This window comes from Poecilia mexicana, unplaced genomic scaffold (genome assembly GCF_051168715.1).
Source record: "Poecilia mexicana isolate PSO_F unplaced genomic scaffold, ASM5116871v1 scaffold_8, whole genome shotgun sequence".
NCBI classification, from domain to species: domain Eukaryota; kingdom Metazoa; phylum Chordata; class Actinopteri; order Cyprinodontiformes; family Poeciliidae; genus Poecilia; species Poecilia mexicana.
Window position 1 is genome coordinate 11,667,346 of NW_028263377.1, and position 21,542 is coordinate 11,688,887.

The 21,542-nt window shown below is 41.7% G+C and overlaps 1 protein-coding gene across 1 annotated transcript in view; it reads left to right on the forward strand.

Annotated features, from left to right (window-relative positions):
• The first annotated feature begins 1,471 nt into the window (after nt 1–1,471).
• Nucleotides 1,472–21,542, forward strand: part of nherf1b (NHERF family PDZ scaffold protein 1b) — a 28,060-nt gene continuing 7,989 nt past the window's right edge. Inside the window, exons 1-2 of the mRNA XM_014972383.2 lie at nt 1,472–2,576; nt 20,654–20,824. Of these exons, the coding sequence (XP_014827869.2) occupies nt 1,917–2,576; nt 20,654–20,824 (831 nt within the window). The 5' untranslated portion in view covers nt 1,472–1,916. The remainder of the gene's footprint in view (nt 2,577–20,653; nt 20,825–21,542) is intronic.

The window sequence follows — 21,542 nt, forward strand, 5'->3', positions numbered from 1 at the left end:
TGTGTGTGTGTGTGTGCGCGCGTTTGTTTGTAATACCTTGTGGGGACGATTTTCCTGACATATGCTACGTTGTGGGGACCAATCGCTCCTCGTGGGGACCTGAGCCTGGTCCCCACGAGGGGAAACCCTGTTTTTGGGTCAGGGGTCAGAGTTAGGGCTAAGGTATGAATTGAGTTTTGGTTAGGGTTAGGGTTAGGTATGTGATGGATAGGGTTAGGAAAAGGGTAAAGGTAAGGTTTAGGCTGTAGAAATTAGTAGAAATGAATGGAAGTCAATGGAAAGTCCCCACAAAGATAGCAAAACAAACGTGTGTGTGTGTGTTTGTGTGTGCGTGCGTGCGTGCGCGCGCGCGTGTGCTGGTGAAACACTGGGTCCGCCCTGAACGGCAGGGTGTGTTGAGGTTAATGGGCCACAGTGTGGCAGCAGCTCCCTGCTTATTCTCCTCTGTGCACAATAAGTAAAAATTTACCACCGCAGGACAGATAATAAAAATCTTGAATCTGAAATTAATAGTAAAAGTAATTTAAAATTGTATTATTATTATTATTATTGTGGTATTTTTGCTAGCAGTGTGTTACTTTTTTTTTTTGCTTTTCTTTTTTCCTGTTTTTGAAGTTACAGTGGGTGGAGTACACACGTGTGATTCTCTGACACCTGAATTCGGCTGCCCATCTCGCCCCCTCATATCCATCCATAGCATGAGTCACTCTGCAGATGCAGAAATTAGTTGGTGCATTTCTTTGTTCTTTTCTGTTTGTTCTTTTTTTGTTTTTGTTTTTTTTAAAGGAATCAGTTGATAAGCACAAGAAAACAACACTGAAGCTCCATCTGAAAGGAGAACAAGTGGAGAAACTCACTATGTACCCCCCCAGAAATGATCCTTTCTGAATGCTAGCTCACTCTAATGTGACTGGATATTTCTGAATGATTGCCAAAGCAATCTGAGGCAAAACACATGGGCACTCACTCAAACTTTCACCCCAGGGTTTTAAAAAAAAATCATTAAACCCCACACTGGCTTGGAAAAGCATCATCTCTCAGTTAATTGTCTGCTGAATCCCAAGTTTTCAACTAAAAGTGTTTTTATACACTTTAAAAACTGTGTTATCTTTGGTAGATTTAGTGATAGGCTCCATTTTCAAATAGATTATTTGTTAATGATCTCTGTAAACGTGTATAATTCGTCCTTTAGGTGAAGGAAATTTAATATGCTGAATATATTATAGAGAAGAGTTTCGTGGCTTGACAAAAGAAAAACAAAAGCAGATAGATAGATAGATAGATAGATAGATAGATAGATAGATAGATAGATAGATACTCTGCTGCGTTGTCTGGTGACACCTTGACTAAATTATAAACAAGTTTATATTTTATAAATAGGGCGGAAAAGGAAGGGCTCGCCCTGGGCGCCATTCATGCATGAACCGCTACTGTTTCTGGATAGCCTCGGTTTGTATTCACTCATCCACTCGTCCCCCCCTTTTGCATAAAGCAGCAGCTGGGCTGCTCCGTGGACGCACCTCCCTCTTCCTGAGTGGCTTTCCCACTTCTGCAGCAGCAGCGAAACGCCTTTACAGCTGAGTGAGTTTAATCAGGCTCAGCTCTGATCGGCAGACCCGGATCCAGGACCCAGCAAAAGCCAGTGTTTGGACTGAACCAGGCGTCCTCGCAGCAACTTGTGTGAAAGTGAGGAGTAGAGAGTGGGACACTCACCGGCGCGGTTCTCTGTCCCCTTCCCCGCCCCTCTCACGGACTTATCTCCCCGACAGGACGGGGGCCGGGTGTTTTTAAGGGATACCGCTCAGTCTAAAACAAACACACCCTCCCCAGCAGCATCCTGAGAAGTCTCAGTCACTTCCACTGAGAGGGAGCAACAGGTTGAGCCGCGCTGTGAAGGAAGGAGAGAGAAGCTCACCATGCCGAGCAAAAGCCAGTATCTGCGCCCCCGGCTCTGCACGCTGCACAAGGGGGACAACGGCTACGGCTTCCACCTCCACGGGGAGAAGGGGAAGACGGGCCAGTTCATCCGCCTGGTGGAGCCCGACAGCCCGGCCGAGTCGTCGGGGCTCCGCGCCGGAGACCGGCTGGTGTTCGTGAACGGCGACGAGGTGGAGAGCGAGAGTCACCAGCAGGTCGTGTCCCGGATACGAGCCACCGCGGGCCCGCTGGAGCTCATAGTGGTGGACCCGGAGACGGAGCAGCTGCTGAAGAAGCACAACTTGAAGTGTCTGAAGGAGTACGTCTCCGAGGGGCTCCCCTTACCTCTAGAGGAGGAGGAGGAGGAGGAAGGCGAGGAGGTGGCGGTGGAAAAGGAGAAGGAGGCGGAGGAGGAGGAGAAGGAGAAGGAGGTAGTGGTGGAGAAGGGTGTCGCGGAGGCAGACGGGACAGAAAACGGGGATGTGAAGGTGGCAGAGGTGGAAAATGAGGAGGAGGTGGAGGTGGAGGTGGCTGAGCAGGAGCAGGAGCAGGAACAGGAGGAGACACCCAGGGAGCTCACTCCGGTCCCGGTGGTACCGGACAGGAACGGAGAAGTCCATCAACAGGTGGAGAAGAAGCTGAGCATCAGCTCCGAGAAGGTGAGTCAAATACAGAAATGTTCATCCTGCATCATGTCACAGCATCCACCTGCTGGCTGCTTTAATTAGGAAACGCCTGATTCCAAAGACTTGATTGGAAACAGAGACCCACTCTGTCAGTCTGCCTCCTCTGAGACAGTGGCGGCTGTTGCTTAAACGGCGCCTTGGGCAGCCGCATGCCTCTGAGCCCCCACTACCCCACCCCACAAGGACCCACCCCCTTACAGTAACTTATAGATAAGCAGGTTTTACTGATCTGTAATCAACACTATCTCAATCTAAGCTAGTGTTGGTACAAAAGCGTAGAGAAAAGCGTAGAGAATGTTTTTAATTTTCTTTGTCATAACGTAAGAAAAAGGTTTCATGAACTTCAAATTGTGCTTTAAGGAATCTTTAAGAGTAAAGAATCCAGCTCAGATCTTCAAATCAGATGTCAGCTTTAGTGCCAATAGGTAACTGTGATGAACAATTTGGGTCCACTTGACAAGTTGTATTTTTTTTATATACATACATATGATGCTCAACGTATTCGTGACCCCCTGAATGTGCCACCCTGGGTGGTTAGCCATAATGCTCATACAACAAATATTCCCATTTCACAGAGGAATCTCCTGCAAATAAAAGATGTTCTGGATTCTGACACATTTAGGTTAATCGTCGAGTCAAATGAAAACAAGCAGGGGTAAAGTTAAGGAGAATAAAAAACAAAACTTCAGATTCTGCCGACTGCAGCAAATCGACTTCGCCAAACAGCAGGGAACAATTTGGTTCTGTTTATTTAATCTTCACACCATGAATCCCTTTATTTGATTTTGTTTCACCCTTTCATCTTTGCCTGCTAAACATTATGGGGGACATTTTTATTTTTTTTCCTCAGCCACTTGTCTCTGTCCTCTTTTCTGTGTGTGCGTGCGTACGTGTGTGAGGCTCTTTCACTCGAAGCACTTGAGAAGACGCTCCAGTCGAGGACAGCTGTGGCCCCTCGCTGAGCTTTGCTGGATGTTTACCCCGGAGGCTGTTTCTGTCTGTGTCCAAATAACGCTCATCCTCAGAGGGGCAGAAAAACGCTAAATTAAACCCGTTAAAGCTGCTTTTATTGTATATTCTGCAAACTGAACCTTAAACGGTTCCCACTGTGCTGCAGGAACCTGATAAAACGTAGAAAATGTTAAGAATAAAGACGCTTAGGAATCACCGTGTCGAGAAGACGCTTCGATTTTTAAAAAGTAGATCTGCTTTTTGTTCTTTTTGCTTGATGACTTTCAAAAATATATATATTCATAAATGTTGCAATCTACTAGGTTATTATGGAGAAATCTAAGGAGGACTGCAGTTTTTATTAAGCTCTTGTTTTTATGAAATACAGGATGAGGAGATCTGCTGTTTCCCCTCATTTGTATAATTTATCTGTCAGTGATGAGAGTTGCATTAATATCCTGGAGAGAAATCAACTTATTTTTTTCTCATCCTATAAAACTGTGGCGAAAATGTAAATCAGTGAGGTTGTGTGTGTTTTCTCAGAAAAGCATGCAAAAACCTGATGGGACTAGAACTTTTTTTTAAGTGATAAAATCATTCCTAGAAATGGCCTACCTGATAAATTGGTGCAAACTTCAGCTGCTGTTTTATGTTGAACTGGAGAATGTCTTTTTCGCTCCTGCCAGATGTTTAAAACTTAAAAACAAAAAAAAAAAACAAAGACACAGAAACCATTGTTAAGTTTAATGCAATTATGTTTATTGAATGAATCTTAAAAGCAGAATCCCCTGCTGCTCTACATTCGTCTTAGTTCATAACAACAATATAATGACAGCTTTGGGTTTTCCGGTGCAGGCAGTTCCATTTGGATTCATGTTTCTGGTATTTAAAAGATTTTTTTTTCTTCTCTCTCACTCTCTCTGTCTCTCTCTCTCTCCTTCTCACATGAAAATAGCAACTGCCCACGCTTGTTTGTGCTCCGCACTTGAGCATTGCTGGGTTATGTTGTTTGTCCTACGAATACACAGCAATTGTTCTTGTGTTTACTCCCGATACTCTCCACAGATGGCCTAATGGAGCTGCGGCAGTTCACTTGAGTCTGGCACGCAACCTAAGGGGGAAGCGGCGTCGAGGCAAAAACAATGGCGCTCCCCAACAAAGTCATTTTCAAGCGTTGGGGTTTAAATTCAGCAGCTTCCCATCGCCACAACCTAGCCAAAGAAAAAAAAAAAACGAGACCCAGAGTGAATAATGTTGAGCAGCAAACCCAGTTGGGAATTCTCTTTGCGTTAAAGATGATTTTTCCATCGACATCGGAGCACGTCGTGGTGAAAATTAGACTCTAGAGACGCCTTCAAGTCTCTAGTCTCTGCTTTGCAAGGGCACCTCGAGGCGCATGTTGCGTTAACTCAACTGTTTCTGGAATTTTCTTCCTGCATCCTGTCTGGCATTCCTGTGTCCAAGCCCTGTCGCTCAGCCAGTGACACACACACACACATACACACACACAGAGAGAGAAACACACACACTGATCTCATACACTCCAGGCACACTCCACTCCGGTTCAGCAGTCGAACTCTTGTTTCTCTGATCTCACCTTTTTTTTTTTTTTTTTGCGGCCCGAACTTTGTATGTGTACTCTCTCTCTCTCTCTCTCTCTCTCTCTCTGGAAGCTGAGGAGGCTAAGCTTTGCGGTTGCCACGGCAACGCCGGTGTTGAGCGTTCGCGCGCGCGCTTGCAGGCCTTGTGAAAGTGTGCGCGAGGACGGAGGTAGGTGGAAGTGAGAACGTGTAAGAGAAGGGAGGTGTGAAAAGAATGGATGAGCAGTGATTAAGGGTCAGAAACGTTCAGCTCGCCCCGGGAGAACAGAGCCCGCTATCGTCACTGCAGAGCGGAAAAACAGACCAAAGCACATCGGCCGTTCCAAAGGTCATTGCTCTGTTTACCACGCTGTAAAACTTTTACTCCGTCATCAGGCAGGAAAGTGCCTGGAGGATGTAGCCTCCGCCATTAATGAAAATATTGGGCATAAGGGTAAAATACATAGAAATTGGAACGCAGAAGTTGAATCATGTAGTCGAGCACAATATTTAACTATTTAAGTGCTTAAAAGTTAAGGGTACTTTCTGAATGTTCATGCCAAATTTATTTATATCGGCGTGTGTCTAGGCAACGAAATATTGTAGCAGCACAAGAATAAATGATTGGTTACAAAAAAAAAAAAAAAAAGCATAAAGCGTCCCAGAAACTGAGATATTCTGAGCAGGGGGTGATTGTTGGATACAGTCCAGGAAATTAACGATGACAAAAATATGCTCTAATTCACATATTATTATGAAAAGATTTAGACAGTCTAGATGTCTGAAAGTGGTAGTTTATATTTTTGAAGTGGAGTTATGCAGAGAATTTATCAGCAGTCAGTGTCTGACCTGCAGAAAATGGTACTCGTCTTATTTTGGAGAAACATAAACAATTTTGGATTTAATTTGAAGTCAGAACTTCAAAATGTGTAACATCTAAAGTTAGTATGTTCTAGATAAAAGTTGCCTGTTGTTAATATTTGAAAAAATTAATTAATACATGCTCACAAATAGAGGTTATGCAGTATCATGGTTGCCTCTGGTTTAATACTAATAGTAGATGTAAATGATCTCGCAATAAATAATTTATATCTGCAAGATACTGACTGTTTTTTCAAGGTAACCCCATATAAATCAAATCAGCTGGCGTTTCCCTTTAAAAACAGAAGAAAAGAGCAGTATTTAATGTTGAAGACCATCAAGGGACCCAAAAAGATCAAAATAAGGACCCGCAAACATCAAAACTTTTACCTTGAAATAATACATATTTAGACAAAATCAAATCTTTTGAGAATCCAGGCATTCACATTAGTCTGAGTTATAGGTAACTTTCACATCTTTTACTGTGAAAGTTAATTTCTGAGAGAGCTTGAATATTGAAAAGAGAAACAGTCTTCATTGACAACACTTTCGTTAACACACCTTTTTGACTGTTCTTGTGTAGTGTGGGTATTACGTACAGCCTTTAATGCACAATGTTTTCAAAGTATTGTGTGCAGCACTATTTTTTTTTTCTTTCAGAAAAGCAGCTTCACAAAACCCGGGTGGGAGTAAATTTAGTTTGTTATGTAACTTGGAGCTGATAAGGCGGTTGTTGCACCTACCGGGGTTAGAGAAACGATTAACTGTGTAGTTTTAAGCAAAATCAATGAGTTCACGACTGCTGAATCATGAGCTTTCTTTTTGTCATTAGTGGCAGTATTTACAAATAAATAATCATCCAAATGAGCAATGTTGCATTTTAAATTGTACATTTGGACCAAATTTAGCCATTTCTAATAAAAAACAGTGCCTACGATTCAGATGGTAGAAACAGGGTGTGATGTGTAATTTTGGAAGCTCCCCTCTTCACCACCGGCTGCTTTCACAAGCTTGTCTTTAAACTGTAATTACAGAAGAGGAAGAGCACTTGTGTCAGATGAAATTGGCTGTGTCTAGATGAAATCTCAAAAGCAGGGAGGCGTTTCTAAGTTTATATCTTTGTGTGTGTGTGTGTGTGTGTGTGTGTGTGTGTGTGTGTGTGTGTGTGTGTGTGTGTGTGTGTGTGTGTGTGTGTGTGTGTGTGTGTGTGTGTGTGTGTGTGTGTGTGTGTGTGTGTGTGTGTGTGTTTGCGTTTGTTTGTAATACCTTGTGGGGACGATTTTCCTGACATATACTACGTTGTGGGGACCAATTGCTCCTTGTGGAGACCGGAGCCTGGTCCCCACAAGGAGAAACCCTGTTTTTGGGTCAGGGGTCAGAGTTAGGGCTAAGGTATGAATTGAGTTGGTATGAATTGAGTTTTGGTTAGGGTTAGGTATGTGATGGATAGGGTTAGGAAAAGGGTAAAGGTAAGGTTTAGGCTGTAGAAATGAATGGAAGTCCATGGAAAGTCCCCACAAAGATGGCAACACAAACGTGTGTGTGTGTGTTTGGGATTCTGCAGCTGCTAGATGCCACACACACACACGAGGTAGAGTTTGTGTCAAAGTGCCCTCTGTTTGCCATTTCTTCTCTCTAATCTGATTCCTATAAAAGCTGCTTATTAAAGAGCCTGGAACCGATGTGTCACCAGTCACGCCTGACACAGTTTTATTCTCACTTTATTTGGGAACCTGTGCAGAACGGCTCGTTTTTTGCAACAGACTCATCCCCAGCGTAGTTGAGAGGAGATTTAGTTTAGATTTTTATGCCCAAAGCATTAGAGATTACATTCATGTGAGGTTTTGTCGGGTTGTATAGGACAGCTGTGACTCAGGTGAGGAATATTTTAACCATCTAAAGCTTCCAAACACATTTCCAGTTTCTTAAATTCCTGTTTTTTTCAACATTAAGGATTTTCATCAAAGTGGTTTTCAAATGTATCCATACGCCGTGGCATTGTGTGTATCTGATTGGGATTTTTCAATCTATCAGTTTTTTGTCTGATAGACCAACACAGTGTAGCACATCAATGTAAAGTTAAATAAAAAACTTGCATTGGTTGGAAATTTTTTTTAGCAGAAAACAATCTGAAAAGTGTGGCGTGCATTTGTCTAAGGAGTCAGAATCACCTCATTCGCGTCCGCAGATCTTCTGACGGCATGTCAGACTGAACGGTTTGACTAATCATCTGTGGATGTCAGTTATTTCTGGGTCTTGCAGACTCTACTGGTGGAAGGAGAACCTCCAACCAAATCTTAACTCTTTTGCAGCCTCTTATAAAGTTTCTGGCATGTTTGCAATTAATTTATTTCTATCCGTCTTCCCATCAGCTCTGAGCTGCTGTGACCTGCTTTGATTAGCATTATGTGGAACATTTATCAACATATATATATATATATATATATATATATATATATTTTTTTTTTTTTTTTTTTTTTTTTTTTTTACTTGATGATGGCATCTGACAAAATTCAATGCTTATCGCTTATTTTATAATTGGTGGCTGTATGACGTTTTCATGATGTTAAGCATTTGTACTTCCGTGTTGCTGAAATGTGCCGCACAAATAAACTTGATTAGACAGAGTGTCTTCATCTGCGTGTTTGCTTTGGCCCCTAACATTTTAAAATTGGAACCTATTTTCATTTAGCTATAGCGTTTTTTGGGGGGTTTTTTGCGACTCCATTAAGCAGAGATTTGTTCAGCTGTGGATTCCTGCAGCTCTTCTATTGTTACTGTGGGTCTCTTGGCTGCTTTCTAAATAATAATCTCCTTGCTCCGCCTGTCAATTTAGGTGGATGGATGTGCGTTGTGTTGTCGTCTTTCCGTTGTCAGATGATGGAGCTTTGCGAGATATCCAAAACCTAATCCTGCTTTAAACTTCTCCACAGTTTTCTCCCTGGCCTGATGTGACGTAAGACTGGACAAACTAAGGTTTTTTTTTTTTTTTTTGAAAGTAAGTGGTTGGAAGAAAAAGCATTGAAAACACCTAATACGGTATGAATAGGGTGCGTTCGCCAGCAGAGTTTGAGCCATTACTCAAGTTACTGACATTGAAAGGCATGCTTTAAGGATTAGCAGGTTGATGAGGCTGATAATAGAACAGACGTCAGCTTTGAGAATTTATTTGCACTGGAGGCAGAAATGGGCACACCTACAGTAACTATTCGAGCCAGGATGGTCAGGAGGAGGTTCAGACCTCAGGACGTTAGCGCTGGTTTCCTGTCATTGTTGCTGGCGTAGGATTCTCCCACTTCCTTCAGCTTGATCCCTCTCTGACCCATCTTTCAAGGACAAACAATCTTTCATCAGTCAATCTTTCATCTAAAAAACAAAAACCCGTATATCCCATTATAAACGGTGATGTCAGTTTGGTTGTCCGTTATCTTCTGCCTAAGAATGGACGCTAAGCTTTGGTTAAACGCACTCAGTTTGTTCAGCTGATGGTTTGCTGCCTCTGAAAGTCTGGTTACTATAAAAGCTACTGTGACAAAGCCAGGTTATTATTCCCTGTTTGTGTAACGAAGCGCCGTCTGACAGGATCAGATGTACTGAATGATTCATTCAGACCACCTGCGGACTCCCGACTTGAACATGGCGTCGTCGCATTTTAAATTTGTTCTGTGTGGGCGTTTCAGGCACATGTTGAGGTGGACACGTTTGCAGGCGCAAGTGCATTCTGGAGCGATTTCTGTTTTGTTTATAAGACTTGGACCTTGAGAAAGGTTTGTATATTCCTGATTGCAACATGTTTCCCTTTTGAGAGATTAGAGCTTCGGCCTGAGATGTAGATACAACAACAAAACATTCAGTCGAATTTAGTGTTTATCAGAATAAGATAGATAAAGAAATACACCAAGTGCACACATACGGCACTTCTAAAATGAAGCTGTAAGGATGAGATCGTCTCGTTGCTTTCAGGTGATGTGCGTCTTGCGTGGAAACAGTCATCAGAACATTGTGGCTCATTTGCAGTCATCCGTTTTTTTGTACATCGTTGACGTACTGATACAAATGTTAGTTCTAATTTCTCTTCAAAAATAAAGTAAGTGAAACTAACAGCATTTAAAATTTTTCTTCTAGCCTTCCTGTTTGTGGGTGATCATTAATTTTGTTTACAATTAGTAGAAGTGAAGCCACGTCATGTTTCTGAAGGAATCGATCTCTAAAACGAGAAATATTATTACAGAGTGGCCGCTTAAAAATGTCTTTAGCATCTTACTTTAGCAGCTAGCTGTGGATAGCATTAATAAAACAGTAGTCTTCTATTGTATTTTTGGACAACATACATTTTTATCTTAAATATGAAATGTAGATTTCCAACATTTGCTGTTCTCTCCCTCTTGTCATTCTGAAATCTTCCACTCTATCACTTTCTCAATGCCTGGATATAAAATGCACATACATTGTAGAAAACACAGTTTTCATTTAAATAACTTGTAATATTTGTTGCAGCCTTTGACCTCAACATAAACACCTTTCTAGTGCTGCAAATAGATAACTTTACCCAAATCTAGGTGCTCAACAGATTAGAGTTTTATTATCGCAAACCGTGTTCATTCCTAGTGAACTTTCCTCAAGTCAGGCATTTCTAAACCACTGCCAACATTTCTATGCATAAAATCTTAACTAAATTTCATAGCAAACCTGAGAGATAAAACGGATCACTGTTGCTGCATTATGTTTAGCTTTTGCTACTACCTTTTAAAGTCTTGCTCTCTCTCACTTTCTCAAAGCCTGAATAAACAGAGTGTACTCAGGGTGCAGTGTCATGTGGAAAATATGTTTTTCTTTTTTAAGCGATTCTAATTTTATTCGTAAATTTAACTTTTAATAGTCAATCACTCAGTAACAGTGTTGTACTATAATCTAGTTCAGGGGTGGGCAACTCCAGGCCGCGAGGGCCGGTCTCCTGCAACTTTTAGATGCAGCTCTACTTCAACACCCGAGTCAAATAATGAGGTCGGTATCAGGACTCTGGAGAACCTGACTGCATTTAGGAGGTGATTCAGCTGTTGGATTCAAGTGTGTTGGACCAGGGAGACATCTAAGAGTTGCAGGACACCGGTCCTCGAGGACCAGGATTGCCCACCCCTGATCTAGTTTCACTTATCCATGAGGTATTTAAGGATTTATAGAAGAAGGATATAGATAAAAATAGTGTCTTTAGTGTTGCTGGTTTGACTTTGAAAAGCTGATGTAAGCAGAGTGTTGTCATGAAAGACTGGACACCCTCTGGCAATGTTTTCTAAGAATGTCCTGTGCAATATTTGGGGGAAAATAGAGAAACGTGACACAACACATAACAATCTAATTGGTGAAATAACGATCAGAGAGCAGAGATAGCTTTTTGAAATGTATTGATATGTTTTTATATATACATCCACTAAACAGAGTGGTGCCAGGAAATGAGAGGAGGAAGAAACAAGGGTAGGGCAACACAAATCCTCAGCTGGCCTTCAACTGGGAACCCTGTCATTTTAACCCTTAACAAACACAGACATCTCTGTGTGCGATTTTCTTTTTTGTGTGTGTGCGCGCGTCAGCTCATGTTCCCCTGTGATGCTGCTTAAATGTCAATTCAAAACAAAAGCTCCCTCTGGTAAATGTTTAGCTCCAGATAATTAGGTGAAGAACACTGCATCGTTTTAATAATCAGGATCAAAGCAAGTAATCAGTCTGGAGGGTTCTCCGCAACGCGCCATCATAGCTACTTAGCACTCTATCCTGCTGAAAACTGTGTGACATCAGCCCAAACAACAGGGCCACTGTCTCCAGGTCAGGAGTGGAACCTGAATCCTGTGTGTGTGGAGGGGGGTTGGGGGGGGTTGGTGGGTGGGTGGGTGAGGTTGGTGGTGACTGGGTCTCATGGGATACTGGACAGAGACTCTCCACAATGGCACATTCCAAGTCTCCACTTCATTATGCTAAAGGTTCACCACCCTGGCCGGACAATGAGCTGGAGGCTCGGCCCCGCCCTGTCGGGGGTGGAGAAGGGAAGTGACTCGACCCTCACCCCGCAATGCTCTCAGCCGCTTTCTATTTAAATCCAGCGGCGTATTGCTTTCAAATTTAGTTTTCATTATCAAGGTGGAAGAAATTATGGTGGATACATAGGTGAAAAGGAGGCTAGAAGGAGCCTGAGGTACAGATTTACAAGATTCAAGGTTTCCTCCAGAAAACCCGCTAAGCCTGGTGGTTGTGTGCCAGGGCAGTCATTCATCCAGCGTGTTTTTGAGTTAAAAATGTTTAAAGTTGACAGGATATTTGAAAATATCACTTGATAATTATGTGTTACTGAAAGATTGGAAGATTTATACATGAGCACCAACTATAAAATCTTAAAAAAAAAGAAAAAAAAAAAGGCTTAAATAAATCAGCAATGCTTAGCCTGGTGGGGGCACAAGTAAAGCCTGGTGGCCTGCCAGGCTTATAATACACTGGGGTAAACCCTTAGATTGAAAATTCTTTCACGACTCTATTTAACATTATGACACAAAATCTGTATGAAGACCGATAACGTTAAGAAGAGGAGTGACAATAGTTGTTAACTATTTAGCTTTATCGGGTGTAGATGTTGGTAAGTTGATATGAAAAACTGCTACGTCGAGCAACAAAAGCCTCCATAACGAGCTTTTTTCTGCCACTCATTAAATATTCATGGGCCAAGGTGTGACCATGTGTGTCCATGAGGGATTGAGGGGAGTCGCAGAAAGCAGGTGAGAGTTGTTTTTAGCTGCTTTTATATAAGCGATTCGCAACTGTAGCATTTTGAATGTTTTAAATATTTCCATTGCTTAGGTAACTGGATGCAATACCCTGAAAGAAAGACAAAGTGTGCCGGGTTCAACACAGTAGACGAGATGCAACAACAATTCTTTTATTAGCCCAAATCTGGGTGTTCAGAACTATCTGAAATTGTATTTTTGTCCCAGAACATGACTCATTGTCCCTCTCCAAAACATAACAATGACATCTACGTCCTGAGACTGTTCAGAATGGGATGTCGGCGCCAAGTACAACAAGAAAAGGTGATAAAAGAAAAGGTCCTTCCATCCATCACTTCCAGGCCCAAACCGTCCCGCATACAAACAGAACAAATCTGAAACGATATGCAGTGCAGGCTCAGAAGTGATTGAGCACCAGAACCGAGCCATGAGCCGCGTAGCTTCCAGGTTCTGTGGTTTTAAAGCTGTCATAGTGAGGCCACGGGAACAGAGCGTGCCCAGTTCACGTCATCAGCTCTGCTTGTTTTTAACAAAGCCTGATTGCTCAGCTTTATTTTTTTCAATGCCACCATTTCTATTCTTCATGTCATCCTTTATTTTATGAGAAATTTCATTATTTATTTATTTATTTTCTGCATTCATCTGTTGTGTTGTCTGTGTTGCTTTTATTTTTGGTGTATGATTGGATGACATTGACTGGATTTTAGACAATCTTGGGGTAAATAAACGTAATAAAAAGAAATTTACCTGATGTTCCTTGTAAAAAGTATTCACACCCATGGACTTTATTTAAAAACTTCACCACATTTCTACCACAAACTCCAATGTGTTTTGTTGGGCTTTAATGTGGGACAGACCAACACACATTTGCACACAATTGAGAACCAGAAGAAAATTTTATGTTTTTCCAAAGAAAAAAAAAACTACAAAGGCGTCCATTTTTATTCATACTTTTTGAGTCAGAACTTCGTAAAAAGCAGCTATTTCCTCCTGTGACAACTCACATTTTTGTCACTTCTTTTCAAAACAACTCCAGCTCAGTCACACTGGAGCAGGTTGGTAATTCATTTTCAGTCTGCTGGGCCACTCTAACACTGGCTGCATGTTTGTGATTGTCGTCCAACTGCAAAGTGAACCTCTTCCCCAGGATCAGGTCAGCTGCAGCCAACAACAGGTTTCTTAAAAGGACTAGCAAGCATTTATCTCCATCCATCTTCCAATTTGTGGCTTTTAACAGCTATCCAATCCTCCTTTGCCCAAAGCAAGAGCTGCATTCACATTCTCGCCACAAAGTCGAGCCTGTTCCCAGTGCGTGTTGGACTCCGTCAGGGCTTTGTTCCCCTCTCTCCTAACCTCCCATCTGGTCCAATGATCCAGCTTGAAACCCAGCCTGGCTCCCTCAAAGCACGCAAGAAGCACAAAAAATTTGTGCTATGCTTAAGGAAAGACCAAGATTTACATCGAGTCTGACCGAGAGGCTGTTACCTGCTCATGACGATCACAAGGACCACCAGGCTCGCGTCCCGTGTCATGGAGCGACCACGGTGCCTGGCTGCATGTGACTTCAGTGGTTATTGTTGATGCTGATCAAAGAGGCCAGACTCATGTGAGAGACGTCTTGCTTCATTGGCTCGACAAGGGAAATGGGGTCAAAGTCTGAACAGAGAGCTGACAGAGAAATGGCCGATAGCCAGTTGTCACTGACGATCTGCAGAAAGTGTGATTTCACAGCATGTTGGCTGTTCTGCATAAAGATGTGCCGCTGAAATGCACCGCTGTGGTTTTATGGAAAAATTTGGAATGCCGCATTGGATTAAATGCTCTTTTTCTTGTTTGTATGTTTTTAAATGAATGCTCTCCTCTTACGTTTCTGCCTGTGATTATTCGTCAAATTGGCCGAGCATTAGGGAAAACGCGAATTACGTGGCTGGCTGAGTGGCAGGGCCGCAGCAGCTGAAATATCACACTCGGATTGCTCCCTCTGTGCCAGACACTGAGTGGTTTATGGCTCCAGCTCCCCTCCACTGAACAGCATCAGCACAACAAACTGGATAATGCAGAATGGCTGCTGGCTCAGGCGGCAGGTGATAAACATGATGGGTATTTACTATGACATTTGCGACTCCCTGAAGATTCGTATCAGTCAAGCCTACTTGGAAGTCAGAGTTAAATATCTTGTTTAGAAGTGTGTGCATGTGTTTGCAGCATCAGCTTGATTCTGGCCATTTTCTTTAGTGCAGGCTAAAATATTTTTTAAAGATAATCAGGTGGATTTCTAAAATATAAAGTTAAATAATTAGCTATAATTAACTGAGCAGTGCCAGATGGCCACACAGGTTCTGGTTCTGCAGGAGGTTACTTCCTGTTAAAGGGAAGTTTTTACTCTCCGCTGTCACCACATGCATGGTCGGTGTGGAGAGATTCCTATAAAGTCAACAACACAACGCAACGGCATGCTTGTCCAGGAGAAGTGAATGACTCGGTGCAATCTGATAAGTTTCCTTAGACAGAGAATTTTTTAAATAATTTGAAAAACAAACTGAACTTTGATAATGGGAATTATTTAAAATATAATCATGACTGCACTGAAATTAATTTTGTGAAGACGACTTGGTACTATGCATACTGAATTGAATTAAACTGAATTATAATAAATTGCTCCTTTTAAATTGAACTGTTTCCACATTTGTTGTGTTTTTAATAACGCAATAAATAAAAACTGAACTAGATATGTTGGCATTTTACATCACACTTTGAATGAGTTTACATTATAAATTGAGCTGATATTACGCTCTCAGGGCATTTATGATCTAGGCTTGTTATACCTGTGATTAACGAGGGTTAAAAAATTGAACAGGGGTTAGTAATGGGTTAAAAAAATTAACCTGTTAATTTCTCCTGAACTTGCACACAACCTGTTACATATAAGATTGTGCAACATTAAGCATATTTTTGCTCAGTTTATGGTGCCACGAGTCCCAAAAAGGAGGAACAATTAAAATATTTCTTTATTTTTGTTTTACTTCTATAAATTAGGCTTTTAAGTTGAAATTAGTGACCTCTTGTTTCTCTGTAGCATAAACATGACCTGACACAGAGGCCTTAGCAACTCTTCAAAATGGGAAAGACCAGGGATCGTCATATAACTATGACGTCAGACATAGCGGTTCATAAAAATATCGTTTGATAACAGGCAATATTCAGCACACATAAATAAGGAAGGAATATATACAATGAGAGTTTAAACCTAACTTTGAATAAAAAACGGGAAGCAACATTAGATTTGACAATGTCGAAGGCGGCCTTCTGGTCAGGGAAGTTCCTCTGATTTTACAGACACTCCTTGCAGGTTTTCCCTGAAAGGAACTAGTTATAATCACCCTTTCACCAATGATATGTCATGGTTTGGCCACATAGGATGGATAAAGTGATTTATTGACACAGTATTGAACTTAATTGCCCTTATATTAAATGTATGTTCCAAGATAAAACGGTAAGATTTTTGTAAAACTGTCCCACGAGTATAGATTCTTTCGCTGTGTGTGCGTGTGTGTGTGTGTGCGTGTGTGTGTGTGTGTGTGTGTGTGTGTTTGCCAGTTGATTGTGCAATGTAACTATGCTTGTCACATCTACTGCTGAATCCATTGTTCCTGTTGATAATTTCTTCTACGGTGTAGGAAATTATATGACTTTAATCGATCGGTTTGTGATAGAAAGCTTCCTGGTTCAATCTGTAGTGAGTCCAAATAAAGAAAATGTTTGTTGCAAACCACAGAGCAATGATTGTTGACATGTGAGAGCACAGAGGATAAGTTTAAAAGAAGTTCTTTGCGTCTTTATGAGATTGGAAACGTACAAAAATACAATAAAAGTCCTTTGTAGAATCTTAAAATGATAAAAAGTAAAGCCTTTTGTAACTGTCTGACGTATACAAATGTTTCCCTTCTGCAAAAGAGCAAAAATAGAAGCTAATCCTCCCTTTCAGTTTCAGGCGCTGTTATGTCAAACCAAACTGTGATGTTTCCTTGTCATCAGAGCTTGAGGGAACCCAGAACAGATCTGGAGCACCATCACGTCAAGCTGTGAAGTGAATCTTAAAAACAAAGCAGGAGCTAAAGCTTAAGATTTATTTCTACAAAAGTGTCACGCACCTAAGGCAGAATATATACATACATAATATATACTGTGTGTGTGTGTGTGTGTGTGTATATATATATATATATATATATATATATATATATATATATAATTAAAAATACAGTTCAAAAGGCTCCAAAACCAGAAACAGATTCTTTGACTAAGAAAAATAAAAATAAAAAACTGGTATTTTGAGGGTTTAAAATTTGCCAATTACAATGGAAAACCTTTAATGTCAAAACTGAATTATTTTCAATAATTCAGCCTTCAAAACGAACAAAACCCAGAATAGCTAACCCATCTCCAGTCGGTATAGCAACTTCCAAACTGAAGAGTTTTAATGGGAGTGCTAGTTGGAAAAGATTAAGGATGATGCATTGCACTGATCTCTGATGGAAAAGGGGGGAAAAAGTCCTAAATTGTACGTGATGTGTGATTATATTAATCTCGCTTAGACATTAGATATGCTAATCTGCATGAAGACAAGTGGAAAGAGAAAGACGAAACGTTTCAGGCATGCCACTGGACTCCCCCAGCTGACGTTGGGCATCCCTGCGGCTTGAGACGGGACGCAGCTCACCCCGGCAGGGACAACAGAGGACGGCCTGTGTCACGGAGGAGCGGGGGGCCGAGGAATCTCCACACGGCTCGGCAATCTGTGGAATCTGCTGAGCACACGCAACCCGGGACGGGAATTCAAGACGCTAACAAATGTGATTGTACTCCAGCTGCTCAGTGCTTTAACGGTACAAGCACACTATGTCCAATATGACAAAATGTTTCAGAGGAAACATGATAATCCAGCATCATCTCACGAGCGTGAAGCTCTTTATCTCTTGAGGAAGCTTTAAAAAAATATAATCCTCACCATCTTGTCCCGCTTATCAATATTTGCCGCAGTTTTATGAAAGATCAAAGTCAAATGGCGTCTTTATTAGAGTTTGCGAAACGTTCCTCCCGGAAATGGAAAAAAAAATAAAATAAAAAAAAATGTTTATTGAAATGAACGCACTTTCAGGGACTCAGACTTTCCCTTTGACGAGAGAGGAAGTGAAGAACAGGAACTGTTGACACATCTTTCCTCAATATGCTTCCGTCTGATGGCTCAACTTCCTAACATGAAAGAGAAATCAGCACAAAAACAAGCAGGAGCTTTGAAACCCAAACTCACGTCGTCGCGCGCACACAGGGTTTCGCTGATTAGCACGTACGACGTGAGACGTCGCTAGACTGTGAATCAAAGGAGTTTTTAACGTTGCACAAGAGATGGTGCTTTTCTGAGTTAAACATAGCTTGAAAATGGTGCAAAGTGCTCCTGCAGCATTGGGGGAACGGCAATAAGAGAGGAAACGATCCACTAATTTAGACCCACTGACGCAAAATGAGGCATAAAAAGCAGACTCCACCTTTTTGTCCCCTCTGTAATTTTACTTGCATCTTTGCAATTTAGAGTCCTCATAAGGCAATGCATGTTTGTGTTTCATGCAGCACTTGGTATATGCTAAGGTCTTTACACAAGGAAAGAGATTAAAATTACACAAACAATTAAGATGATTTATATGCTAATTTAAAAGTCACATTTTGGCCACTCATCACAAAGTAGCTCATTAACAAGACCCTGATATTACCAGTATTTTTAGTCCCAATTTAAAGAAACTCCACATCATAGAAGTGTAATAAATCTGCTTACACTTTTTACTTCTGCATGCAAATCTTGGAAAAACCTACACTGAGTAGGAATATATTTATTTTGTCATTAGAAAACACATTCAGGGTTAAGATTCAGAATTATGTCTCATTTTTGTTTAAAAACTGATTTATTTTCATCAGTTCTTTCTTAGCTTGTGTCAAACGGATATTAAAGAAGAAAGCAAAAGCGAAGAGATTCTCAACATGATTTTAGTAAATAGAAAAAAAAAATGCTGACACTGATGGAATGCAATGCAATTCTATCACATTAACCATCTACCCTTCTGCAAATTATATTTGTTATGCTTGTTGTCACTGATGCAAAAACATCCAGGGTGTACGAAACTATCTTTAGCATATTAGGAAGTAGTCCTGTTGGCATGAGTAGCAGTATTAAAACAGAGTTTGTGTTTCCTTTTCCTAACTCTGAATTTCTGAATGTGTTTCTTTTCGAGATCTTTTAGCGTATTTCATGATGTCAGACGGGTCTTAATTTAAAACGCATTGATTTTACAGGTATGGCTTAGGTGAGGTTGGTGAAACTGAACTTAAAATGCTCACAGTTAATTTTTGACTTAACATTGAGGACAGCTACATTTTCACCCAAATAGATTGGATAGCTTTTTACTGAAATCATCATTTTGAAACTTTTATATTTACTCAGGTTATTCAAACATTTTGTGTGACATAAAAGCAAATAAGAGGGAAAAAAAATCTGCGATGGTGAAACTGCATTTTCACTGCACAGGCCAACAGTCCATCAAATACTGCTTTGTTGCTGCGTCTTTGGGTTGGCAGAGATTACAGTGACGATCCTAATGCCATGTAATTTAATTTCAGTTCTCGTTTCTGAGGCGACTTTTTTCTTAAATTAAGTCAATCTAACCTCAGAGGTTACGTTTCCAGTTTCTATCAGCTGCTGGGTTCCTACAAAGGGTCACAAAAGTGGTGTGGCCTCTTTTTTTCCTCTACAACGTGACTTATAAGAAATGAATTTCTCAGTTTAGCATCTTCCGGTGTAGAAACTATGACGTATATCGGTTTATATATATTCTAACTGTTCCAGTTTATGCTCACGGTTTCTCTTTCTGCCAACACAGATCTTCCTCTAAACATTTTGACTTCTGTTAAACCTGGACATGAATTTCTCATTTTAGGTACTTTTTTCTGCAAAACGGAGCAGTTTGCAAAACAGCACATGTGGTTGGGTAAGAACAGCTGGGTTTCGTAACAGCGAAGTGACAATCAATCATTGCGAGATAAATTGTTGAGCCAGGCTGCATCAGGTGTTGAAATAAGTAAAGTTAATGGTTTTATGTGCTTTTAGTTGGCCATTGATTTCTCTTGAAAGCGTCTAGTTGACTAAGGGAGGGAGCGTCAGGTCAGGTGTGACCACGGTGACAAAGGTCGCCTTGACTCTAGGATTTTGCTCATTATTTCAGCCTCGTCCTCTTTGATGACAAAACCATTCAACCCTCCGGGTTCTAAACTTAGAACCCGTTTCATCCCACCAGCGGAAGGGAGGCTCTGGGATCAGGCTGGAGGTTTTTTCCTGGATGACAATACAGCTCCGACTCTCCCTGCCATCCCGGAGCAGGATTGGTCGAGACAGAGATGGGAGAGGCGGTCAGAGGTCAACGCCCAGCTCCCATTGTCCTCCTCGGAGCCGCTCCGGAACCGGTCCCTTTTCCTCAGAGCCCCCTTCGCAAATACTCCAGAAACCTTCCCAACAGACCTCCAATCACAGACCCCCCTTTCCTTCCTGGCGAGCACTCGGAATCACGTGGGCCGAAAAAAAGCGCCGCTGAAGTTTACCCCTGACTGTTGAAAACACGGCACACAACACTGCAGCATGCCGCAGCAGCAGACACCTGCATGTTCGCCCTCGGCTTTATATTCATGGTAAACGAGTCACAGGAGCTCTCCGTCATCTTCGTGCCCCTTGTCCTCTCTGAACCGACACCCATGGTGGAGGTATTTAGTTGTTTTTCCTCCCTAAGGGGCTGACCCGCTGCTTCACTCCTGCCGCTCAGGTCTCTAACATGTGTGTTTTGTCCTGCAGGAGGAGCGCGCCGAGCTGCGGCCACGTCTCTGCGTGATCCAGCGGGGGTCTAACGGATATGGCTTCAACCTGCACAGCGAGCGGGCGCGGCCGGGCCAGTACATCAGAGCGGTGGATGACGACTCTCCAGCCGAGAGGGCCGGCCTGCAGCCGAAGGACAGGATAGTAGAGGTAATGTTAAAGAGCTGGAGTCCTTTGAAGATGACACAGGACGGGAAATGAGCACAGAGACACCATTAAAGCTAAGTCTGACTGGATCAGTCCTGTTATATTCATATAGAAATAAGCTCTTAAGAGCCACCTGCCAGAAAACATTCCCACAGACGCATCCTGATTAGCCTTGCACACTTCCGCTGTCGTCAGCTCAGGGTTTCTTGGACAAAAATAGAGAAGAATGGCGCAACCAGGCCTCACCTACAGTGTGGTTTAAGACTGAAAGCCTTTTTATGTTCGCTGTTCTGGGCTTTTCTGTGATCCGCCGGCTTCACGTTTCAGGTATCAAGTGTGTAAGAACAGGAATTCATGTTTGTTTGTTTGAACCGGTTTCAGTCGTTCTCGACTGCAGCAAAGATGAGCTTATTTTAAAAACAGTTAATTTGGAAATTTGAATGGGGTTTGCCAATATTGTAATGTGAAGCAGTGAGACGGAGGCTAATCTTCCTCAGTCACTGTTCAAAACGGGGGAAACATAAAAACATGCATTTAAAAAGGGCATAAACAGGTGAAATCATGTTTATAAAGCCCTGTATAAAGACGCACGTCCTCTATGTTAGATTAGATTTTAATCACAATAGGCAAAAGGATTTCCAAGTTCTAAATGTCAAAAATATTGTGGCTTCTATTTAAAGTCTTTCTTCAAATTCTAGACTTAAAAATGTGTGAAAGTCCA